The following is a 27355-nucleotide window of genomic DNA, read 5'->3' as shown; positions in this document are numbered from 1 at the left end:
TATACATATACATATATATATGTATATATATATACATATACATATATATATGTATATATGTATGTATATACATATATATATGTATATATGTATATATACATATATACATATACATATATATATATACATACATATATGTATATATACATATACATCACATTTTGTTCAACCATTCCCCATTTCCTGAAAGTAATTTAATTTCTAGAGTTACTGATCAGGAGCTCAGAAGAAAAGAGCAGTCCTATATCATTCTGAAATAGTAGTTTATCTCACTTGCATTTCCATTCTCATTAGTAAAATGCTATTGGTAATACTGAGTAATTTGTTTGCATGGTTCTGAAAGATGACTAATGCAAATTATCATGAATAATTTTAGTATTTTGTGACAGGTGCTACAGCTTTGCAAATCTCATAATATATTTGCTGATTAGATCTCATAATAGAGAGTGACCCATTTTACTTGATGAGTATAACTTTGCCCTATAATTTGCTGGAATTGAAATAATTTCCTTCCTTTGTCAAGAAGCACTATACCTGACTCTACCCCAGAAGAAGAGAAGAATGTTAATTTACACGTTGTCCTTTTCATACTCCTTGGCTTTTCTGTACCACCTGCTGAACTCCTTTGGCCTGTATCTCAGCCACCAATAGCAATAGTTTAATAGTGATTAAACTTTAGCTTTCACAGTCACACACAATAGTGCCATCTTCGTGATCTTGAACTCTGAAATAGCCCCCCAGATCATAATTGGCTCTCTTATTTCTCCTCTATCTCACTCTAAATCTATTCTCACTTATAAACATCTGCATGCAAGAAATAGGCTCAATTATATACTCTTGAGGAACATTCTCTTTGGCTTTTCCCATAAGAGGAAAAGGGAGAGCTAATGGGAATGTTTTCCTATGGTGTGACAGCATACTTGGCCTGTGTTCAGCGTATGCCTATCCTTGTACATGTGGCAGCCTATAACATTTTCTTAGGTCTTTGAGCCTGTATGTGTTTCCTTTTACATACATTTTATTTGCTTTACAGGTATAACTTCATCAAGTGATATTTCTTTCTCTCTTTTGAGATCTTCTGATATGAATTTTTATGTAGAAACCTCCAGCTTTGAAGATAGTTTAAGTAGTCTTCCATCACCTGAAATATTCAGGGGAGGAGAGGTTTTAGGTGAGAAAAAGATTTTTTTTTCCTACTTTTCTATATTAGAGAAGTTACCATAGTGTCTGTCTGTTTGTCTGTCTCTCCTTTTGTAAAGGTGGGAGTGTTTCTTTCCTCTTTAGCTTCTGCATTTGGCTATATCATTGCCATGTGTAGTGGCCACACAGGTACTGGGTTATCTAGACTTAAAAGAGGAAGGAGAAAGTTAGAGGTCACTTGGCTGTAGAGAAGCTCAGATTCTCTCATTTGACAATTTGCAACAGAAAACACCACTAAAGAGAAAAGATTATTTTGATGTGAGTACTAAATCAATGAAAGTATAGGTTGTGCTTTTTATGGAATGTTATTTACCATTCATTAAGTTTAAAGAACTTAACTCTTGACTTAGGGCCACTTAATACTAAAATAGTTTTGTTGTTCAGTCACTTCAATTATATCTGGCTCTTTGTGACCTCATTTGGGGATGTCTTGGCAAAGATACCGGAATGGTTTGCCATCTCATTTTATAGATGAAAACCTGAGACAAATAGGTTTCAGTGACTTGGCCAGGTTCACACAGCTCATAAATGTGTAAGACCAGATTTGAATTCATGAAGATGAATCTTTCTGATTCCAAGCCCAGTGCTCTACTCATAGCTCCATCTAAAAGAGTAGTTATTGCTTTTCCAAAGTGTCAGGAAAAAACAATAGACCCAATTCAGCATAGGACCTCTTCTCTCTTATCTCTATCTGTACATTTCAACAAACCTATATTAAGCACGTGCTATATAGAAGGCTCTGTGTTAGACCAGTGAATCCAGAGAAAAATGGAAACAATTCTTGCCCTAAAAGATCTCAGATCCTACTAGGAGAATATAGTGAGAACGTACAGAGAAGTAAACATAAGGTATTTGTAAAGGGAGAGGACATTTAAAATTGGAGTCTGAGAAGGCTTTACCAAGAAGATAATACCAAAATTTAGACTTGGAGGAAGATAAGGTTTCTAAGAGTTAGAAATGAGGAGAAAGTCCATGCTAAACATAGGAGACTGTCCTTGCAAAGGCATCAAGAGTGGAGAGTGTTGAATGCAACTAACATTTATATATATGCAGCAAGTTAGTTGTTTATACTAGAAGCAGCAAGGAGTTATTGAAGATTTTTGGACATGGCTGTGACATAGTCAGAACTATGCCTTAAGATTATTTTTGCCTTTGTGTAGAGGATAAATTGGGGAAGGTAGAGATTGAAAGCAGGGCAACCAATTAGAAATACAGTAATAAAGATGAGAGGTAATAAGGGCCTTTACTAGGGAAATAACTGTGTGAATGGGGAGAGAAGGATGGAGATAAGACATATGGTGGATGTAGATTAAATAAAACATAGCAACTGCTTGGTTTATGGGGGTATGTCAAGGATGACACACTGAGGTTTAAGTATAGGTGACTGTGAAGATGGCAGATCCCTAAACAGAAAAAGGTAATTTGAAGATGTAGTTTTAGGAGGAAAGGACCAACCTCTCCATGAGTCTTCTGCACATGATCCCAGGATTAGACTGTCACTAGAAAGTCCTCCATTATGTATATAACATAATTATCTCCCATTTTATAAGCTAGGGCCATCATCATCTCCTACTATTCCAGCTTTGAATCTCTGATTCTGTAATTCGACACACTGATCCTAGAAAGGGAATCAAAATACTCTGCTCCCCTTGCTGCTTCCAGAATCTAAAGTGAATGTCTCCTTTGAGGTTCCCTCTGTCTAAATCATCCTGGTGCCCATTCCCCAGGTCATTCCCCCTTCTTTCTCAAAGGTTTCAGTACTTGGCTCATGGTACTCATTTATTTAAATTGTTTACCTAACTGTCAATCTGAAGCTAAAATGATTTGAGAACAACTTGTAGGACCTAAGAAAAATTGGGGAATTTTTGTCTTTAGTGAGATCAGGGTATATAAACTAATGAGGTAGTATGTCCTGCAAGTCCCACCTACACACACACACACACACACACACACACACACACACACACACACACACACACACACACACACACACACACACACACACACAGCCTCTTCAGTTGCATTTGTAAAGGGCACTCTATTATGTAAACCTCTGGGATAGAATATTGGTAGTTGCAGGAGAGGGTAGGAAATAATATCCAAGAAAGTGGGAAAGAATTTATATTATCAGTTCAGACTTCTATGCAGTTTTTTTCCTTCTTTTCCTCTATTTAGGTATTAATGATTCCACTACTGAAGACTATCTCAAATTCAAGAATTCTACTTTTCTGGATACCAGGAGAGCAGTGGCTATAGAGAATATGCAGCAATTTTCAAATCTTTCAGCAATTTTAGGTAACTTTTATGTAAAATAATGTAAGTGTTGCAGTGGAATAAAGATTGTAAGTAGTTATATCCAGACAGTGATTTATTTAGCAATATGGGTGGTTGCAGAAACAAATTGGGTCCCAGGCTCTTGTTAGTCAAAGACATTGACCATTGTTTTCTACCTAGTTAATGTACCATTTAGAGAGAGGGAAAAAAAGGAGAAACAGGCTGTAGGGGTTGAGACAACATGTTTCTCATTGATGGAGAGGACTGGGAGACATTGAAGTGAGGAAGAGTGGTAAATTTGTGACATTCCTTAAGTTAGGTGACCATTGGGAGAGGGAGTAACATCTCCAAAATCAAATGACTTACAAGAACCTGAAAATTAGCTTCACAAAATGGTGGATAAAGGTAAAATGGAGTTACTAATGCTATTTATAATGTAATATTTTCTCTTTTGAGAGAAATCCCCCAGATCACTTATTTTATCTGTTCGGGCTTTCTGGACAGAATAATAATCTACTTTGAGGGACACCAAAGGGATGGGGTGAGAGGCACAAAGAGTAAAAACAGAGTCATAATCTCATATATCTCATAAGGAGACAATCCTTGTTAAATAGAATCTATAAATAAATTAAGTCAAGCTATAGATCAAGCTATTTACAGGGCTCCCCATGTACTGATTTGAAAGGAGAGATTTATAGGTCACCAAGGTAACCAAGAAAACTCAGTAAACATAACCACCAAGAAACAAATAGCCAAAGCAATACAATAACATTTCCTTATAACCTAGTAACCCATCCCCAATGTCCTTTTAATCAGTACCTTTCATCTTATGTTCCAAATGTCTCAGGTAATTGTCTGGTCCCTGGAATCATCTTTTCTTGGGCATTCTGGATTGTCTTATTCTCAAGGTAGCTCTGAAGGGGGCCTCCTCCAAGTACATCTACTTTTCTGGTTCCAAGTCACTTTTAGAGATTTCTAGGTAATTCTGCTAAAATCTGCCAGTAATACAATTCAGTACAACTTCCTAAACTTGGTTTTCCAATAACTACTTCACAAACCAGCTCAAACTTTATGGTTCTGATTCTATTAACAATAGAGATAAGAAGTGCGTAAGTTAACCCATAATTCACCTGAAATTTCAGAGAATTTCAGTTTTTTACATAGTACTTACTCATCCAAAATTACCTAATACCCTTACTCTGTACCTGATATGATCACTGCTATCAACAGGCTGAAGGAAGATTCTGACTTTGAAAATGAGGCTTTCTGTCTTTTGAAATTATCAGACAGAAGCATTAAAAAAAATAGGAAAATGATTTAAAATTTTTTTACAATTATTTATTTTCCTTTTGTATTTTTTTATTTTAAACAAATACTAAAACTTAAATATGTAATATGTAAAGGAAAAGAAACATATTATAAACTTAAATATAAAATAAAATAGAAAACATGTCATATGCACAGCAGAATATAAGAGAGGATTCAGAATATATAGCAAGAACTTTGCATTTCAAGAAAGTCTATGTATTAAATACTGCGACTTATGTTGAAAACTGTCCTTCTTTTCTTTGCTTCCTTGTAGGTTTTCTTTTGTTGTCTGCTGTACCCTTTTTATTTTGTTCTTTTTTGCCCCTTCCTTCCTCCTCCCTCCTCACGCTACCATTAAGTGTGAATATATTTATATATGAATATCGATATATGTACACATATGTATACATATACATACATGCATGTAGATATATATGCATGAATGCATACATACATAAACATATATTTTCCCTAAGAGATTCTACCCCTAATCTTTGTTTTTATGTTTGTGCAGATATTTTTTCCTATCTCTCCTAACTCCTCTACTTTACTTCTACCCACCAGCTTGCCTTCCTATTACTTTACCTACACCCCCTCCAGCAATCCCTGCCTTAGCCTCCCATTCCCATAAATCTAAACACTGTTTTTATACACCCCTGTGACCTAATGGTTTTCTTCTACTGATTTCCTTTCCCTCCTGTTACTTAACCTAACCGTGCTACAACAATCCCTCCCTTATCCTCCCCTTCTCATAAATCAGATACCTTTTTGTACACCCATTTTAACCTAATCTCTCCCCTCTAAAGATCCCTCTTTTATCCTTTCCCCTCTCCTTATCCCCTTAGAGTTTTATTTCTTTCTAAATTTAGAAGACTTTTACACTCTTTTAGATGTGTATGTAGTTTTCCCTCTTGAACCCATTCCTAGTGAAAGTAGGTTTCTAGAACTAACAGCCCCACTCCTCCATCTAATTCCTCTATATTGGTTCTTCCTCTTGAACTTCATTTAAGATAATTATTCTTTTAGCTGTTCTTCAATGGTTTTCCTTTTTGAAATCAAATCCTACTCAGGTCTACCCCAATCTTTCTTATAAGCTACCTAATTACTAATTATATTAGACATATGTTTTACATTTTACCTACATAAAAGGTAAACAGTCTGTCCTTATTGATTCCCTTGTAATTGGTCATTGGTAGGTACCTTACATTTCTCTTCGCTCTTTCTTGTATGTCAAATTCTATTAAGTTCAGATTTACTTTTTTATTTTTTAACAAAGTCCTGAAAGTCTGACAGTTCATTAAATGTACTTTTTTTTCATTCAGAATTATGCTTAGCTTTGCAGAGTATGATATTTTTGGCCGGAAGCCCAGTTCTTTTACTTTTCAATATATAGTGTTCCAAGACCTGTGATCTTTTAGTGGTTGTCACTGCTAGGTCTTGTGTGAGTCTGATTGTGGTACAGCCATGTGAAATTTTGTTTTTCTTGTTGCTCTTAATATTGAGCTCGAGGTTTCAGAATTTAATTATAATATTCCTTTGAGTTTTCCTGATAGGTTCTCTTTCAGATGATGATTGGTGGATTTTTGCTATTTCTACTTTCCCCTATTGTTCTGATGCATCAGGACAATTTTTTAAAATTATTTTTTGTATTATTGTATCAAAATTTTTTTGATCACAGCTTTCAGGTAGTCCAGTTATTTTTTTATATTCTCTTCTTGATCTGTTCTCCAGATCAGTTGTTTTTCTTTTTTAAAAAATTATTAATTTGTTTTCAATGTTCTACAATTGCTTCTGTCTTAGATTTTTTCCGCCTCGCTCCCTGAGATGGCATACAATCATATATGGGTTCTACACATATATTCCTATTAAATACATTTTCACCATAGTCATGTTGCATAGAAGAATTAAAATGAATGGGAGAAACTATAAAACAAAACAAAACATAATGCAAGAGAACATTATCTGCTTCATTCTGCAATCCAATTCCATAGTTCTTTTTTCCGAATGTAGAAGGCATTTTGCCTCAAGAGTCCTTTGGGAATTTTTTAGGTCCTTACATTGCTGTGAAGGACTTAGTCTACCAGAAAAATTCCTTGCACACTATGGTTGTTGCTGTGTACAAAGTTCTCCTGGTTCTGCTCCTTAAACTCAGCATCAGTTCATATAAGTCCTTCCAGGCCTCTCTGAAGTCTTCTTGTTCATCATTTCCTATAGCATAATAGTATTCCATTACATTCATATACCACAATTTGTTCAGCCATTCCCCAATTGATAGGCATCCTCTTGATTTCCAGTTTTTAGCCACCACAAAGAGAGCTGCTATAAATATTTTTGTACATGTGGAACACTTTCCAATTTTTATGATCTCTCTTTGGGATACAGTCCTAGAAGCGATATTGCTGGGTCAGAGGGTATGCACATTTTTGTAGCCCTCTTAGGCATAGTTCCAAATTGCTCTCCAGAATGCTTAAATCAGCTCACAGCTCCACCAACAATGAATTGGTGTTCCAACTCTCCCACATCTTCTCCAACATTTATCATCTTCCTGTTTTGTCATGTTAGCCAATCTGATAGGTGTGATGTGGTACCTCAGAGCTGTTTTGATTTGCATCTCTCTAATCAATAGTGATTTAGAGCATTTTTTCATATGACTATAGATAGCTTTAATTTCTGCCTCTGAAAACTGCATGTTCATACCCTTTGACCATTTATCAATTGGGGAATGACTTGTACTCTTGTAAATTTGACTCAGTTCTCTACATATTTTAGAAATGAGGCCTTTATTACAGACACTAGTTGCAAAAATTCTTTCCCAGTTTTCTGCTTCCCTCCTAATCTTGGTTGAATTGGTTTGTTTGTGCAAAAACTTTTCAATTTAATGTAATCAAAATTATCCATTTTGCACTTCATAATGTTCTCTATCTCTTGTTTGGTCAAAAATTTCTCCATTCTTTATAAATCTGACAAATACACTGTTCCTTGCTCCCCTAATTTGTTTATAGTATCAGTCTTTATACCTAGATCATGCATCTATTTGGACTCTATTCTTGTGTACAGTGTCAGGGATTGATCTCTGCCCAGGTTCCACCACACTGTTATCCAATTTTCCCAAGAATTTTTGTCAAACAGTGAGTTCTTATACCAGAAGCTGGGGTCCTTGGGTCTATCAAACAGTAGATTGCTATATTCATTGACTACTTTGTTTTGATTACATAACTTATTCCCCTGGTCTGCCTTTCTGTTTCTTAGCCAGCACCAAGTGGTTTTGATAATTGCTGCTTTATAATACAATTTGAGATCTGGTAGAGCTAGGCCACCTTCCCTAGCATTTCTTGTCATTAATTCCCTTGATAATTCTGGACCTTTTGTACTTCCAGATGAATTTTGATATTATTTTTTCTAGCTCTAGAAAAATAATTTTCTGGTAGTTTGATTGGTATGGCACTGAATAAGTAAATTAATTTAGGTAGAATTGTCGTTTTTGTTATATTACCTCAGACTAACCAGGAGGAGCTGATGTTTTCCACTTATTTAGATCTGACTTTATTTGTGCAAAAAGTGTTTTGTAATGGTGTTCATATAGTTCCTGGATTTGTTTTGGCAGGTAGACTTCCAGATATTTTATAGTGTCTACCGTAGCTTTAAATGAGATTTCCCTTTCTATCTCTTGCTGTTGGGCTTTGTTAGTAATATATAGAAATGCAGATGATTTATGTGCATTTTTTTTGTAACCTGCAACTTTGCTAAAGTTGTTTATTATTTCAGGTAGTTTTTTACTTGATTATCTGGGATTCTCTAAGTGTATCATCGTATCATCTGCAAAGAGTGATAACTTAGTTTCTCTTCTTTGCGTGTTCTAAGTCTTTCAATATTTTTCTCCTCTTATTGCTAAAGCTAACATTTCTAGTACCATATTGAATAACAGTGGTGATAATGGACATCCTTGTTTCACCCCTGATGTTAGTGGAAATGCATCTAGCTTATTCGCTTTGCCTATAATGCTTGCTGATGGTTTTAGGCAGATACTGCTGATTATTTTATGGAAAGTTCCATTTGTTTTTAATAGGAATGGGTGTTGTATTTTGTCAAAAGTTTTTTCTGCATCTATTGAGATAATCATGTGGTTTCTGTTAGTTTTGTTGTTAGTATGATCAATAATGCTAATAGTTTTCCTCATATTGAACCAGCCCTGTATTCCTGATATAAATCCTACCTGGTCATAATGTATTATTCTCATGACAAGTTGCTGTATTCTTTTTGCTAATATCTTATTTAAAATTTTTTCATCTATATTCATTAGAGAAATTGGTCTATAATTTTCTTTCTCTGTTTTGGCTCTTCCTGGACTAGGTATCAGAACCATATTTGTATCATAAAAAGAATTGGGTAGGACTTCTTCCCCAATTTTCCGCAAATACTCTATATAGTATTGGAATTAACTGTTCTTTAAATGTTTGATAGAATTCACTTGTAAATCCTGCTGGCCCTAGAGATTTTTTCCTAGGGAGTTCATTGATGGCTTGTTCAATTTCTTTTTTCTGAGATGGGGTTATTTAAGTATTCAACTTCCTCTTCTGTTAATCTGGGCAATTTATATTTTTTAAGATAATCATCCATCTCATTTAGATTTTTGAATATATGGGCATACAGTTGGACAAAGTAATTTCTAATTATTGTTTTAATTTCCTTCTCATTGGAGGTGAGTTCACCCTTTTCATTTTTGATATTGGTAATTTGGTTTTCTTTCTTTTTTAAAATCAAATTGACCAAAGGTTTATCCATTTTATTGGTTTTTTCATAAAACCAACTTTTAGTTTTATTTATTAGTTCAGTAGTTTTCTTAATTTCAATTTTCTTAATCTCTCCTTTGACTTTCAGTATTTCTAATTTGGTATTTACTTAAGGATTTTCAATTTGTTCTTTTTCTAGCTTTTCCAGCTGCATTGATTCCAATTCATTGATCTCCTCTTTCTCTATTTGATTCACGTAGATATTCAAAGATATAAAACTTACCCTGAGAACTGCCATTGCAGTATCCCATAATATTTGGTACTTTGTCTCATTATTGTCATTCTCTTGAATGAAGTTGTTGGTTGTTTCTATGATTTGTTGTTTAACCCACTCATTCTTTAGGATTAGAATATTTAGTTTCCAATTAATTTTTGATCTATCTTTCCATGACCTTTTATTATATATAATTTTTATTGCATTATGATCTGAGAAGGATTCATTGACTATCTCAGCCTTTCTGCACTGGATTGTGCAGTTTTTAATGTCCTAGTACATGGTCAATTTTTGTATGTGTGCCATGTACCACTGAGAAAAAGGTGTATTCCTTTCTATCCCCATTCAGTTTTCTCCAGAGATCTATCATATCTATCTTATCCAGAGTTCTATTCACCTCCTTAACTTCTTTCTTGTTTATTTTGAGGTTAGATTTATCAAGTTGGGGGGGGCAAGATTAAGGTCCCCCACTAGTATAGTTTTGCTGTCTATTTCTTCCTATAACTCCCTTAACTTCTCTTCTAAGGATTTGGATGTTATGCCACTTGGTGCATTTATGTCTATGGTGCCTTTTAGCAGGGTATGGTTTCCTTCCTTATCTCTTTTGATTAGATCTATTTCTGCTTTTGCTTTGTCTGAGATTAGGATTGCTGCCCCTGCTTTTTTTGCATCAGCTGAAGCATAATATATTCTACTTGAACCTTTTTCCTTTACCCTATATGCATCCCCCTGTTTCACATGTGCTTCTTGTAAACAACATATTGTTGGATTATGGTTTTTAATACATTCTGCTATCTGCCTCTGTTTTATGGGAGAGTTCATCTCATTCACATTCACAGTTATGATTACTATCTGTGTCTTTTCCTCCATCCTATTTCCTGCCATTTATGCTTTTAGTTCTCCCTTCCCCCTTCTCCTCCACAATAGAATTTTAATTTTTGACTACCACCTCCCTCAGTCTTCCCTTCCAACCCCCTCCCTTTATTTTCCCTTTTCCCTTACTACTTCTTCCCTCCCTTTTAACCTCCCCTCCCTTTTCTTTCCCCTCCTACTGCCTATAGAGCTAGTTAGATTTCTATACTTAACTGAGTTTGTTGTTACCTCCTTGAACCAAATCAGATAAGAGTAAATCTCAAGCAGTGCATCTCCCTCCCCTTTTTCCTTGTGCTGTAGTATGTTTTTGTGCCCCTTCCTGTGATGTAATTTACCTTTTTCTGCCTCCTCCTTTTTACATCTGCTGTTACAATCCCTTTGCACCCTTAAATTGCATATTTTATCATCACATCATTTAATTTATAGCCACTCCCTCTATCTATGTATATCCCTTTTAAATATCATAATAAACATACAGTTCTCAAGATTAACAAGCATCATCGTCCCTTATAGGGATGTAAACAGTTTGCCCATATTGAATAACAAGGGTTTTTTTCCCTGTTAACCTTTTTATGCCTCTCTTGTGACTTGTACTTAAAGATTAAATTTTCTGTTGAGCTCTGGCATTTTCATCAGCAAGGTCTGGAAATCTCTTATTTCACTGAATGTCCATCTCCTTGCCTGAAATATTGTCCTCAGTTTTGCTGGGTAATTGATTTTTGGTTGCAGTACAAGCTCCTTTTCCTTGTGGAATATCATATTCTGTTCCCTTCGATCTTTTAATGTAGAAGCTGCAAGGTCCTGTGTGATCCTGACTGCAGTTCCTCCATGTTTGAATTGTTTCTTTCTGGCTGCTTACAGTTTTTTCCTCCTTAACTTGATAGTTCTGGAATTTGGCAACAATATTCCTTAGTGTTTTCAGTTTGGTATCTCTTTCAAGAGGTGATCAGTGGATTCTTTCAATAACTATTTTGCCCTCTGGATCTGAGACCTCAGGGCAGTTTTTCTTGATGATTTCATGGAAGGTATTGTCCAGGTTCTTTTTTTCATCATGGCTTTCCAGTAGACCAGTAATCCTTAGATTTTCTCTGCTGGGTTTATTTTCCAGGTCAGTTGTTTTTCCAATGAGATATTTTCCATTTTCTTCTATTTTTTCATTCTTTAGATTCTATTTGACTGTTTCTTGATGTCTTAGCTTCTATTTGCCCAATTCTAATTTTTAATAGATTGTTTTCTTCAGTTAACTTTTGCATCTCTTTTTTCCATTTGCCCAATTGCTATTGGAATTATTTTATTTTCTCCAGTTAGATTTTGTACTTCCTTTTCCATTTGTCTAATTTTCCTTATTAAGGAGCAACTGTTATCTTCAGTGAATTCTTTTTTTCATATTTTTAAAATCATTGACCAATTTTTCTCCTACCTCTCTAATTTGGCTTTTAAAATCCTTGAGCTCTTCCAAGAACTCTCTTTGAGCTTGAGACCAGTTCATACTCCCTTCTGAGGTTTCACATGGGAGTACAATCTCAATGCTGACCTCTTTGGTATTTTTGTTTTGGTTCTTGTCCCCATTGTAAGATTCTATGGTCTTTTCTTTTCTGTTTTTGCTTCCTGCTCATGATTGCCTTTTTCCTGGCTTTTAAAGTGGATGTCTGCTTCTGGGGCACAAGAGGCTGTGTCCCACGGTTATTGTGCTTGGAACTTGAGGCTTTGTGTATTGCGGCCTCTGGTTCTTTCAGCTAGAAGCTAGAATGTTGCAGCTTACCTGGTGCTGAGCTGGACTGGTGTGCCTAAGCAGAAGCCAGGTAAAGTCTTTCTGAGTTTCCCTGGAGTTACCGTAGAGCTAGATGCATGAGGTGTGGGGAAGGGGTGGTCTGAACTCAGGAAGTCTCCTCTTCTGAACTAGAGCACAGGCAGGCTTAGCAGTTGGTGAACCCCCAGTACTAGTGTCTTCCCAATTCCCCTGGCTGTGCTAAGACATGCCTGGGGTCCTGGAGTTGGTGCTTAGGGGCTCCACTCCCCTGGGGCTCAGGATCTCCTCCTGGTTTGCTGAGGTGGGGCTGTCTGGAACAGCTCCAGTCCTGCACTGGTCCCCTTCAGCCACATCAAGAGGGACCCCCTCTTTGCAATTTTCCTAGCTTCTTGAGCAAAGAGACTATTTATCCCTTCAACTGATCCCATTATTCCAGGATTTTTCTTGAGGAAATATTGTCTGGGTTTTTCATGGTCAACAAGGGGAGGAGGAGAACACTTAGAGGTCACTCTGCCATCTTGGCTTCTAGAAGTTCAAGCTAGTGACTTAGAGACATTTAATCTGCAGGCTGATAGTCTCGGGAGTGGCTGCTGCTGTTACCTGGGGTTCTGTGCCTCTCTCTCCTTCAGTTCCACTGGACTCCCATCCTGGGCTGATATGTTTGAGAATCTGCAATACTACTTAGGTTTCAGTCTGCCCAGCAGTTCCTACTTGGCTTTGCTGTGGTGGGGTCCATGCTGGTACAGCCTTTGTACTCTGTGCTCCTCTAGCCCCATACAACAAATCCTTCCCATCGACCTTCCAGGCTGTCCTGGACTGGAAATATGCTGCACTGTGTCTCCCAGTGGATTCTGTCACTCTAAAATTTGTTCAGATTCTCTTTTAGAGTTATCTGAAAGAGTTTTTCATAGAGTTTAGGTGAATATGTGCTCTCACTTTGCCATCTTGGCTCTGCCCCTAGTTGTTTTTCTTATGAGATGTTTCATATTTTCTTGTATTTTTTGATTCTTTATATATATTTTTTAAATTTCTTGATCTCTTATAACTTTACTGGCTTTTCCTTGCCCAATTCTTATTTTAAAGGAGTCATTTTCTTCCTTAAGATTCTGGATCCTCTTTTCTAATTGGTTGACTTTCTTTTCATAATCTTCTTGTTTTTCTTGGATTATTCTTATTTTTCTTTCTCATTTGATTTTTAGTCATTTTTAAGTTCTTCAGTGAACTCTTTTTGGGCAGATGACAATTTGATATTACTCTTTGGGGAAGAAGAGGGTTTCTTTGATTTAGTATCCTCTTCTGAAGATGAATCCCCATCTTCTCTTTTCCCATAATAGCTCTCTAAGGTTGGATTCTTTCTCCTTTGCTGTGAATTTTTTTTGTAACAGTTAAGTTTTTATAATCACCTTTAATCCTGGGGTATGGGGCATGATGCCTATGGCCTCAGGTCCTCTTCGGTTTGGTTGTATATTGGTTCCTTTTCACCCCCACAGCTTCTCTGCAGCACAGTTTGGCTTCCTGTTCCTAGGAGTCAGCAGAAGTTCCCTAGATCTTCTCCAGCTCTGATGCCCAATTCCCCTCACTATCCCTGGGGGTCACAGTTGCTATGACTGGACCAGCTAACCATAGGGCTTCTGGCTTGTTGTTTAAGTGGTCCCTAGCCTAGAAGTGTTACTTTTCACAGGAAGGAAACCTCTTCCTGGGATTTTCTTTAAATTTTCTCTGATTATCCCTGTTCTGACCCTCCTCTTATTTATTTTCATCCCTGAGGTGAAAATGAAGGAACAATTCTCTTTTGTGAAGGAAAATCTTGAGATCTTGAAATTTTCTGACCTACTCTGCCATCTTTCCAGAGTCCTCCCTTTACAGTTAATGCAATTTTATGTATAAAATTCTTAATCCAATTTTGAGGACTTACTTCTGATACATGCTCAAGGCCTGAATATCCCATTAGAAACAAGGGGAAACCAATCATATATATATACATATGCACATGGAGATATATGTGCATACATGTACACACACATATCCTGATTGTTATCCTGTTGTTTTCTCAAAATTTACTATCCTATTTAATCAGAAAACTTTTATATATTTTTGTTATTATCCCATATCACTCTGAAAGAATGAGGTACCAAAGATCTGTTGTTTTTTGTCCTTCATGAACCAAAGCAACATCATGATGTTGAGGTTAGTGTACAGTGTGTCTGATTGTGTCCATACAAGCTCAGACAACTCTACTACAGGTCCAGCACAAACATTCTATATGACCATTTGAGAGGGAGATGTCTAAATTTGTGCAACTTACATTTCTTTTGAGCTACTACCCATTAGCAGTTTTTGTGATGGGGCATGCCATGCTGGACCGTCCTGTGCCATTGTCTCATGTCTCACAATTGATTCCAAAGTTCTTGATAGACCTTGAGAGTGACCATTTCTTGCTTCTTTTGACAATCATGTAAGTTCCTGACTTGTGTGAGTTCCCTGTAAAATAGTCTTTTCAGCAAACTTATTTTTGGCATTTGAACAGCGTGTGCAATCCACCAGCATTGTGCTCTGTGCAGTAGAGTTTGACTCCTTGGCAGTTTGGCTTCATAAACAACCTCAGTGTCTGGTATCTTATCTTGCCAGATGTTCTTCAGAATCTGCTTAAGATGATTCATATGGAAGCAGTTCAGTTTTCTGGCATGGTACTGGTAAACTGTCCAGGTTTCACAGGTGTACAACAATGTGGTTAGCACAATGACTGTAGACATTCAGTTTGGTAGGCTCCCTAATGTCTCTGCTCTCCCACAGATTCTTTTGGAGCCTCCTAAACTCTCTAAACACTGAGCTATCTCTGGCAATGAGTAAAGCAACCTTATCTATATGTACATTGCTGGAAAGTAGACTGCCAGAGTAAGTGAACTTACTGACAGCATTCAAAATTTCTTAATTTCCTGTAATTGATGGTTCCCATATATGGATGGAATGGTGCTGGCTGGTGGAGAATCTCTGTTTTCTTGCTGTTAATTATTAGGTCAAAATTAGCAAAGGTGGCAGAGAACCAATCCACACTCTGTTATATCTAAGCCTCAAGCTGAATTGAGTGCACAGTTATCTGTGAACAGAAATTCACATACCAACTCTCTCTCCACTTTAGTCTTGGCTTGTGGCTTTTGCAAGTTAAATAAAGTACCATTGGTGCAGTAGCTGACCTTGAAGTCATTTTCATTTCTGTTGAAGGCGTCTGATAATATTGCTGTAAAATAGCATGCTTAAAAAGCATGAGAACAAGTACACAGCCTTCCTTAACTCTGTTTTTGCCCTGGAAATCACAAGAATATTGTCCATTATCCAGAACCTATGCAAGGATGCCATCATGGAACTGACATACAATACTGATGAACTTCTCCAGGCAACCAAATTTTGCCAGGATCTTCAACAGGCCCTCTCAGTTGACAGTATCAAAGACAAGGAAAATTGTTTACAAACTACTGTTCCACTCCTGGCATTTCTCCTGGAGTTGTCAGACAGAGAACACCATGTCAGCCACTCCTTGGCCCTTTCTGAAGCTACAGTGCCCCTTGGGTAGATGACCATCTTCTAAGTAAAGGATCAGAGTATTAAGGAGGAGTCTGACAAGAATCATGCTGGCAATGACTAAGAGAGAGACCTCCCTACCCTATGGTTATCACAGGACAACCTCTTTCCTTTTCTTTTATATAGATGAACAATGGAGGCATCCTTGATCTCCTGCCACATAACCTTCTCTTGCCATATAGCCCAGAAGACTTCAGTCAGCTGTGGAGCAGTGGACCTCCCTGCCTTGTACATTCTGCTAGAATGAAATTAGCACTAGGCTCTTTGCCACTCACGAGGAGCCTAATGACATTCAAAATAACTTCTTTAATTGGAATTTCAGCTAGAGAGGGATTAATTTTCATCTGAGGTAACTAGCCAGTGGTTTCAACATTGGTTATTGACAGTCTGTTGGAAATGCTGTGAAAGTGTTCCATCTCTCTATAATCATGTCATTAGCCCTGCTCAGTGTTGTTCCATCAGCACTGATTAGTTGATATGCGCCAAAGATCTGTGGCCTATAAATAGCTTTCAGGGCATAGTAAAAATGCTTTGGATTATTACTTTCTGCATAAAACTGAATTTCATGTGTCTTCTTACTGAGCCAAGACTTCCACATCTCTCTTAAGATTCACTTGCACTTTACATTTGATGGACTGAAGTACTGCCTTTTTAGAGACAAATAAACTATCTCTCTGGTAGATTTGATAGAGTTCGTTTTTCAGTTAATAGCTTCTGAATTTCTCCATCATTTTCATCCACCCAATTCTGGTTTTTACAAGTGTGCTGAACCAGCTGAGTAAATGTGGTGCTACATACCAAATCTCTGAAAGTTGCCCAGTCCATTTTTGCTTCAGTGTGTTGACTTGGCTTTCTCTCCCAGTTGATATAAACTGTTCAAACACAGAGAAGTACTCTAATCTGTTGGCATTAAGTCTTCTGATAGTTGTCATGCCTTGAGGCCACCACTTTTGTAGAATGCCAGTGTTTAGCTTGAAGAGGATAAGTCTATGATCTGTGCTGCACATTGCCTTTGTCACATTCATATCTTTTCTATCTCTTCTCTTTACAGTGACACAGTCTATTAAATGCCAGTGTTTGCTGTGAGGGTACATTCATGAAGTTTTATTGCATTTAGGTAAACAGAAGATACTGTTGGTGATGAGAAGGTCATGAAAATCTTCAGTAGTAAGTGACCATTACTGTTGCTGTTTCTGACTCCATCTCTGCCAAGGACTCCCTGCCATATCTGATAGTCTCCTGTTTAATTCACCCAGAATTACAAGCTTGTCCCCTGTTGGTACATTTATAATGAGTGTCTCCAGGTCTTCTTTTTTTTTTCACTTTCTTTGGCATCATTAGGATTCATCATCATGGGAGCATATGTACTGATGATGGTGGCATGGTATTTTCCTGCAGGTGGCAGTCGCATTGTCATGAGCCTGTCATTTGCTACTTTGGGGAGGCAGAAGCTTGTTGACTATGTCAGATTTGATTGTAAAGTCTATGCCAACTTCAAAGAATTCTGCATCACTACATCCACTTTAGAAAAACATGCAGCCCTCACACCAGAGGTACTAATTCTCCCTGAACACCAGATATACCTTTTGAAGGACCTAATCTTATACATGACTATATACCTATTAACAAGTGAGTGGCAAGTTCAATAACTCATTAACTTATTTGCTTGGAATATGGCATTGACTACAAATTTAGACTGATAACAGTAAGTTCTTTCGTACTTGCATCCTATTATAATAACTCAGAGATGTTTTAGTATTACAAAAAGAAAACTTTTACAATTCACCTGCTCTGATTATGGAAATTTGGTAAGAAAGGAAAAAGGAGGGACATGGTTTTGACAGTATCAAGACTATCCCCTCAAGGACACAGACTGACCTGGCCTAAACTATAACAGGAGAAAATTTCTTTTAGCTCTGTTTGATTTTAGGAATGAGTCATGTTAACAGCCAATTCCACAGCAAAGTCACACATTATTCACAGGATATCATAGCCAGGCTCAGAATTAAGCAGGTGGGAAAATTTCCTGTTCAGAAAGGAAAATAGCACAATGGAGAAATTGAGTCAAGGGGCTCCTACTTTTTGCCTATGCAAGGTTATCCCCTCACCTTTCCCAGATACAGATATCCACCTCTAACAGGTCTTAGACTGTACTCCCTTTGGGCCACACATGGCATTCCCCTTGAATGGTGAACTATTGCCTTAATGACACTTTGGACAACCACACCTGAAATCAAAACTTAGAACAGTGTCAGATTGCAGTCCCATGAGATTACTTCACATAGCAAAATTTCATTAATCATAACTTTGGGCTAGGTAATTTTTTTCTTGTGTTATAATATATACAATTAACAATGAACACCTGTAAAGGCATCTTATTTGTTTTTCATTAATAATTTCAAAATAATTACATTCTGAAGTTCCACACATGCACTGACTATATGATAACTGACTTCAAACCCCAGAAAAATTCTGTCTACAACAAGTCTTCAATTTTGTACTGCCTGTTAAACCCTGAGGCAAAATGGAGTGTTTAAATCTAAGGTCTGTTGTTACTAAGTTGGTCCAAAGATGTAGCTTCAATACAGACTATTTATTAACAAGAAGAATTTAATAATTTTCATAATTCTATCAGATGAAACTTGTTGTGTTGTGTTTGTCCTTTGTTCTCAAAGAGCACCATGACATCAAGATGATGACATGACTTGCAGTTGATTTAATTTATGCAAGGTCACCAGTCTCACTTTCTTCTTCTGAGCCATCTGGGTCCAGTGGCCTGATATTCATCAGGATGACTGGAGATGACCCAGGATGCAGTGTGAGACCCTGGTCCTTTCAGGCTAAGTTCTTATCACATTCTCACTTTGAGTGAGATATACCCATTCAATGAAAAAAAAAATCGAACTGAGAGGGGAAGACCTTCAGGGTTCCTGGATAAAAGAGATACAATTACTATTTAGCAATTACATTAATTGCTAATTAATTACAATTAATTGCTAATTGCTCATAGAACCATAGGTCAAATTAGAAAGAAATCTACTGAACCCCTCCTGAGGGGAGATTCTAAAATGAAAAATCCTAGGAATATTCCAAATTCCAGAACTTCCAGATGAAGGAGGAAATATTGAAATGTTTCAGAAATATTTCTGAAATAGAGAAAAAAAGAATTCAAATACTGTAGAATCACATTCAGTCTCACACAAGATTAAGCAGCTGCCACTAAATAGGAGTGGAGGGCTTGCAAAATGATATTCCAGAAAGCAAAGGAGCTAGGCTTGGAATCAAGAATGACTTACCAATTGTTGGGGTGTGTAAGTTCAGTTTTCACGTGAACAGTCTTGCGTCAGGTAAGGGTGAGGGCTTCTAGACCTCAGAGCTATCACGAGGCCCCCCAGGGAACAGCTGGTAATTGAGGAGTGAAACACGGGCTATCTTGTTTTTCCACCTCTTCTTAGTGGAAACTTGCTGGGGAGAGCATCCCACCCTTGAGATTGGTCCGTGGTCTGAGCACACCTATTGTTAATTAGCTAGGGGCTGGGAGCACACACAGTATTCACGTGCAAACTGTGCAACTGGGAGAGCTTAAGTAGGGACAGGAAAGCCTGAGGGGTGCCTTGTGGCAGGGTCCTTGGAGGGAAGAGGGTCCCTCCCCTCTTCTGCTCCCGTCCTCTTGCTGTATGATCCCTGCTCCTTGGGAGGAGAGGGGTTCCTTTCTCCTGGGGAAGAACTCGCCCTGCATATGGATACATAACTAAGACCCTGAATAAAGCCTACCACCTTGTTTGACTCTGGAAAGTCTCTTCTCTCAATATGTTTATCCAGCTAATCACCAAAGACCTGTGAAAGGTAAGTAGACTCAGGTAGCCCACGGCAATTAGGCTTAGCAACCAATTACTGAATATAATACTACAGGGGGAAAAATAGACATTTAACGAAATAGAGGATATTCAAATTTACTCTTTACTACAAGCAAACTTGTAAAATTTCCCCACTTTGGTGGGCAGAGGTTCTAATTTCTCAAAGTTCAGTACTTCAGAACATTATCACATTCTGTCAGTAGGGTTTATATGATCTTATGACCTTGACCAAGCAGAAAGAAACCCCACGAATAACAGGACTTGGTTATTTTTTTCTCCCAGTGGTGAGTTATTATTATTATCCATTTTAAAGCAAATGTACCCTATAAAATATTTAACAGTTTTCAAAAATTTTAGAAGTTACTTTTCTAACAGTATTTCTGATACAATGATTTCCCAAATTTCATACTATAAGAAAATATTTTGGAAACACAATAACAACATACAGTATCATGAATTTAAAACATAAAATAATACTTTATCAGCCAGATGTCATTAATTCACTTAAACGCATTTCCAAATTATCTGACATAGAAAATAATTAATCTTTTCTCTTTTGGCATTTTTATTGATTGTGCAGTCTATAATAAAAGAAACTATGGCAAAGCTCCAAGCCAATAGCACTTTGTTAAAGTGACCATGACTCCCTCAGCTCTGGTCTGAGATTCTCCCTTCCTCAAGGGCCTTAGTTTTATAGTGCTTGATAGGCAGATTAGTATCACTTAAGTTTGATATACCCAAGATCCTTTGCAGTGTTTGCTTGCCAAACCTGGAAATCCCTCTGCTGTGCGGGCAACCACAGAACTGACTTAAGCTGATTCATACCAGCTCTAATGGACAGAATAAGCATCCTAATTCCTGGACCTTGGGGACTTTTCACCCTGACCTTCTTCCTTGTTCTTTGTAGGCATCTCATGATCTCTGGGAAATGGCCCCTCCTTTGGAAATGGAAACTGAACTCAAGGGACTCTAGCAGTAATTGGACCACAACACTGTCATTCTCACCCATCTTTATGGTTTCTTTTTTTGTCTTTATAATCTGTGCAGCCTAATGCCAAAGAGAGCTCAGTTCTGACTGCAACTCTGCATCTATGCCCTCCACATTAAAAGAAAATCAAGCTGTATACAATCTAATTCTGTTTGTCTTTCTTAGACCAAATTCTAGAGGTTGACATTCCTTATTATATTAAATCAGTAATCCTCTCACCATCGAAAGAGTGGTCCAGAAAAATGGTCTAAGCACTGTTCCCATGTAACTTTCCCATAGTTTTATTCTTATTTTTCCTTAAAACATTCTACAGAGTGGTACCTCAACCCATTTGACATGCCAATAAAACAAGTAAAAAATATCAATAGTGACAAAAGATACTAGAAGTCCCAAGCCGTGTTTCTTTTACTTCTTTGGGAAATAACTTATGAGACAGGAAGCTCTTTCACCTTTATCTCTACCCTAGTTCTGTCATAGGCATTTGATAAATGCTGCTACTATTAAAGGTATCATCATCCTCCCAGTTGCTCAGGCTCTCACCATCAGTATCATCCTCAACTCCTCACCGCACATATCCAATATGTTACCAAGTCTTATTGTTTCTACCTTTACAATATCTTCTGTGTATGTCCATTTCTCTCCATTCCTGGTGCAGACATGCTTCACCTCACTTCTGAACTATTTCAGTACTGTACTGGTTGGTCTTTTTTGTCTCAAGTCTCTAATCAGTTATTCATTTAGTTACCAAACTAATGCATAGGTCTGACCATGTCATTTCCCTGCTCAATAAATTTCAGTGGTTCCCTTTTACCTCCAGGATCAAATAAAAGATCATCTATTTGACTTTTAAAGCTCTTCCAAATACTTTCTAGTTTTCTTATACTCTGTGATCCATCTACTTCCCTCTGCTCTGTGATCCACCAACACTGGTTTTCTTACTCTTTCACATACTAACACTCCCTTCCCAGTTCCACTTACACTGCCTATCTGGAATGCTCTTTCTTCTCACTTCTTTTCTAGCATCCTTAAAGACAGCTTAAATCCTATCTTGTTCAGAAGATCTTTCCTAGTCTTCCCTCTCTTTGTCCCCACTCCATCCCCACATACACCCATTGCTAATGTCTTCCCTCTGAGATTACCAGCCATTTAAACTGTGCTATATGTCTTCTACGTACATACTTATTTAGATAATCTCTCCCCGTTAGAATGTGCTCTCTTGGAGGACAGAGACTTTTTGCTTTACATTATATCCTGCGCTTAGCAGAATGCCTGGCACAATGAGTGCTTAATAAATTTTTGTTAATTTACTGACTAGTAACCAGCCTAATACTGAGATTCATTTTTTTTAATTTACAGATAATTCCATTTATAACATTTTGCCTGAAACAGAAAAATCTCCAGATGTCAAGACCAAGGTAAATTCTTTTAGAAACTGGAAGACCAAAGAAAAAAGTAACTAATAAGACATAGAAAACTAATTCAGTAGTAAAGCAGGACTTATTTAGGAAAATGTTTTTCAGTTCTTTAAATCTGTGACACAACTTTTCTGTAGATAGATAACAGAATTGTTCAATTTTGCATTGCCCTCTTTCCATTTCTTTCTATTCCATTTCCATTATACTGTATGATATGAATGCGTACATTTGCAGTTTTAAAAAGATTAAAAACTCGGAGAATTTCACAGTTTATTATTTACTTTATCTTAAAGCAATGTTTTGTAACCCTTGATAGATGATAGACTGTGGCAAGGAGAGAGACTTCCTATTAACCTTTCAAATATTTCTAGAAAATTGTATATGTGTGTGTCCATCTGTCTGTCTTAGTCTCACTACTTTCTATCACATTCTGTCTTGTATTACACTTATCTGTGTATGCCCCATCCCTCCTAATGTTCTTTATCCTCAGGAAGCTTACATTTTAACTTTTATCTTTGTATCCTTAAGTGCATATTATTCTAATATCTTGTGAATATTAGGCATTTAATAAGTCTATTTTGAATTGTGTTGTAGGAGACAAGATTGGCTATGAATAGGACTCTGTTATAGAATACCTTAAAGGAAAAATTTGGACTTTATATCAGAAGCTTTTTATTATATCTGTATACAAACTGCTTCATGTATTTTTTAAGTATACAAAGTTGACCAGTTTAATCAATTAATAATTATGTAAATTATTCATTCATTATGTAAATTAACTTATCCAAAAGGTACTTACTAGGTATGTTCGTGTCCTAGGCACTGTGCTTAGATACTAGGGGTACAAAAACAAAAATTCATTAGCTCCTGCCTTCAAAGAGCATGGGGGAAAACAACATACACAGAAGAGGAGATGCAAAATCATTTCCAGTCAAGGAGGGTACAGGCTATTACAAAAATCAGATAGACCTCGTGTAAGAGGTCTTAAACTGAGACCTTAAAGGAAGCTAGAAATGTTGTGAGATATAGGTGAGAAGGGAGCATTTTGTGTGTGTGTGTGTGTGTGTGTGTGTGTGTGTGTGTGTGTGTGTGTGTGTGTGTGTGTGTGTCACTGCTTTCTCACAGAAGCCTGCCTCTGCAAAGGCAGAGATAGGAGATGAAATGTGTATGAGGAATAGAAAGTGAGCCAATTTGCCTGGAATATAGAATATGTAGAGAATATGGAATAAGCCTATAATGGTAGACTGGAGCCAGACTATGAAGGACTCCAAAAAAAAAAAAACAAAACCCTTTTTAAAAGCCAAAAATTTTCTCCCGATCTCTCCCCACCCCATTCAACATGCACCCCATCCACCCCTTCTTCCAATCTATTCTCCTTTCTATTACCCACCCTTCTTCCATCCCCCTTCCCCTCTATTTTCCTGTAGGGCAAAATACATTTCTATACTCCATTGCCTGTATAGCTTAATTTCCAGTTGCATGCTAAAACAATTTTTAACATTCATTCTTAAAGCTCTGAGTTCCATATTCTCTCCCTCCCTCCCCATCCACCCATTGAGAAAACAAGCAATTCAGTATAAGTCACACATGTGTAACAATGCAAAGCACTTCCATAATATTTATGTTGTAAAAGACTAACCACATTTCCATCTGTCCCATCTTGCCTTTCATTTATTCCATTCTCTCCCTTGACCTTTCTTCCCACAATAGTGTTTGCTTCTGATTATCCTTTTTCTCAATTTGCTGTCTACAACAATAAAAAGAATCTTTGTGACTAGAAGGATGCTTTGACCTCTGGAATATCATATTCCAAGCCCTTTGAGCCTTTAGTGTAGAAGCTGCTAAATCCTGTGTTATGCTGATTGTATTTCTACAATACTTGAATTGTTTCTTTCTGGCTGCTTGTAATATTTTCTCCTTGACCTGGGAGCTCTGGAATTTGGCTACAATATTCCTAGGAGTTTTCCTTTTGGGATCTCTTTCAGTAGGTGATTGGTAGATTTTTTTCTATTTCTATTTTACCCTCTGAGTCTAGAATATCAGGGCAATTTTCCTTGATAATTCCTTGGAAGATGGTGGCTCTTTTTTTGATCATGGTTTTCAGGTAGACCAATAATTTTTAAATTACCTCTCCCAGATGTATTTTTCAGGTCAGATATTTCATATTGTCTTCTATTTTTTCATTCTTTTGGTTTTGTTTTATAATTTCTTGGTTTCTCATAAAGTCATTAGCTTTTTTCTGTTCCATTCTAATTTTTAAAGAACTATTTTCTTCAGTGAGTGTTTCAACCTCCTTTTCCAATTGGCCAATTTTGCTTTCTAAAACATTCTTCTCCTCATTGACTTTTGGGACCTCTTTTGACAATTAGGTTAGTTTATTTTTAAAGGTGTTATTTTCTTCAGCATTTTTTTTGGGTCTCCTTTAGCAAGCTGATGACTCACTTTTCATGATTTTCTTGCATCACTCTCATTCCTCTTCCCAATTTCCCACCTCACTTACTTGATTTTCAAAATCCTTTTTGAACTCTTCCATGGCCTGAGACCATTGCATATTTTTTTGGAGGTTTTGCATGTAGATGTCTTCCTCTGATGGTATGCTTTGTTCTTTCTCAACTGAAAGGATGGAAGAAAATACCTGTTCACCAAGAAAGCAACCTTCTATATTCTTACTTTTTTCCCCCTTTTTTTGGCATTTTCCCAGCCAGTTACTTGACTTTCGAGTTCTTTGTCAAGTGGAGGGTATACTCTAGGGACCTGTATGTTCTCAGTTCCTCCAAGGTGGCACAATCAAGGGAGAAGAGTAAACTCATTGCTCTGGTCTGGCAGCAGCCACAAGCATTCTTTTATGCCTTGGATCTGTGAGTAGAATTCCCTGTGCACAGTCACCACTAGCTCCACCATGCCAATGCTCTTCCTCACCCCAGAACTGCCACTCAGAACTGAGACCTAGATCAACTGCTCAATTCCCCCAGGAGCTGCTCAATTCCCCCAGGGTCTTTAGGCCAAGGGTTCCAAATGTGGACACTTGCTACAGTGGCTGCAGCAGCCCTGGATCCAGGGCTGGGGCCAGACTGTGCTCCCCCTCACCCAGGTGAAAGAGCCTTTTTACTGACCTTTGAAGCTGTCTTTGACATTTGTGGGTTGATAAATCTGGGAACCACAGCTGCTACACATGATTCTGCACCCTGAAACCTGCTCCAGTCCTGTCCATGCCATGCCTCATGGCCAAGGCTGAGCTGTGCTCCACTCCTAGCACATTGCGATAGATCCTTCCTGTCGGCCTTCTAGGCTTTCTTGGGCTGGAAATCTCTTTCACTCTGTCATTTTGTGGCTTCTGCTGCTCTAGAATGTGTTTAGAGTAATTTTTTACTGGTGTTTTATAGGCTATAAGGGAAGAACTAGAGCAGGTCCATCCTTCTACTCCACCATCTTGGCTCCCCCCGATTTTTTCTAATTTGTTCATTTTTAAAATAATTCTGAATATCTTTTTGGACAGCACCAAAATTTTTGATAGTATTCTTTTCCCACTCTCCTGGAGAGCCATCCCATATAACAAATCATATTTTAAAGGGGAGAAGAGAGAAGAGAAAAAAATTGGCAAAGTCAATTAATAGATTAAAATAGTCTAATACATTCAATGTGCCCCAGCAAAAGAACATGATAAGATGTATCTTTTCATATGTCTTCTTTGGGATCATGCATTTTTTGTTCTTATATTTTGCAACATTCACCTTTTTTGTGATTCTTTCCTTTTACAATGTTGTAAAGTCATTATGTAAATGGTTTTCTTGGTTCTGCTCACTCAGCATTACATCATGTAAATCTTTCCATGCTCCACTATGATATAATCATTATAATTGTTATTTCTTATAGTACAGTAATATGATATTACATTCATAAACCACTTGTCTAGCCATTCCCCAATCTTTAGGTACCTACTTTGATTCCAATTCTTTGCCATCACTGAAAGTTATGCAGTAAATGTTGTGGTATATATGGGAACTTATTTCTTGTCAATGACCTCTTTCTAAATCTAGTAGTAGAATTTCTGGGCATGGACACATCATTTATTTTATTTGAATAATTCAAAATTGTACCTAAGGATGTTTTTGTTTTTAACATGCTTAATTATAATGATTGTTTTCCTAGTGTGGAAAGATCCTTGAATTCCTATTATGAAACCAGTTTGGTCATGATGAATGATTTCTTGAGTGAATTGCTATAGTCTGACAAGATTTTATTTAAAATTTTTGAATCTATATTCATTAATGATTCCTTCTGTGTTTTATCCTTTTCTGCTTTAGATATAGGGATATATTGCTTTTTTAAAAGATATCCGGTAGAGTGTTTTCTTTCTTAGTTTTTGAGAATAATTTGTATAGTGTTAGTATTAATATTGTCCTTTAAAGTTTGGTCGAATTCTCCAGTGGATCCATCAGGATTAGGAGGTTTTTTTCTCCTTTTGTAGTTCCTTCCTAGCTATTCTCTTCCCTTTTCTGAGATTGGATTGTTTAAGTTCTCTATTTGATATTCTGTTAATGTGGGTAGTTTATATTTTTGAAGGTGTTCTATTTTTTTACATTTTGTTAGCTTATAACTGCATAATAGGTTCTAATTTTTAAAAATCTCTTCTATTTTGGTTATTTTCCCTTGTTCATTAGCTTTCTTATTGATTTGATTTTTTTGCCCTCTTCCTTTTAAACAGGTTTATAAATTTAATTGGTCTGGTCGAAAAAGAGGTTTTAGTTTTATTTATTATTTCCATGGATTTTTTTTCCAGTTTATTCATTTCTCTTCTAATTTTTAATATCCTCTTTTTTGTGCTTATTTTAGGTTTGTTTATTTGTTGTCTTTCAAATTTTTAAAAATGAACATTCAGTTCATTAATCTTCTCCTTTTCTATTTTGTTTATGTATTTTTAGGAATATAATGTTGCCGTTGAGGACTGCTTTAGCTGCATCCCAGAAGTCTTGGTATGTTGTTTCATCATTATCAATTTATTTTATATTAATATTGTTTCTATGATTTGTTCTTTAACCTAATATTTATTTAAAATTTCATGGTTAAGTTTCCATTTGGGGCTATGTCTTGTTTCTTTGTTCCCTGA

At 36.8% G+C, this 27355-nt stretch overlaps 1 protein-coding gene across 3 annotated transcripts in view; it reads left to right on the top strand.

The window, feature by feature from the left end:
- MEIKIN (meiotic kinetochore factor) overlaps positions 1–27355 on the top strand; it is a 160916-nt gene that overhangs the window by 41470 nt on the left and 92091 nt on the right. For all 3 annotated transcript variants that reach the window (XM_072629978.1, XM_072629976.1, XM_072629977.1), the window contains 4 exons: positions 1034–1171; positions 3376–3495; positions 22190–22248; positions 27171–27221. In XM_072629978.1, the coding sequence (XP_072486079.1) occupies positions 1034–1171; positions 3376–3495; positions 22190–22248; positions 27171–27221 (368 nt within the window). The remainder of the gene's footprint in view (positions 1–1033; positions 1172–3375; positions 3496–22189; positions 22249–27170; positions 27222–27355) is intronic.

This window comes from Notamacropus eugenii, chromosome 1, assembly GCF_028372415.1.
Source record: "Notamacropus eugenii isolate mMacEug1 chromosome 1, mMacEug1.pri_v2, whole genome shotgun sequence".
NCBI lineage: Eukaryota > Metazoa > Chordata > Mammalia > Diprotodontia > Macropodidae > Notamacropus > Notamacropus eugenii.
The sequence above is the reverse complement of the archived record's forward strand: the minus strand, read 5'-3'. Positions and strand labels throughout refer to the sequence as shown.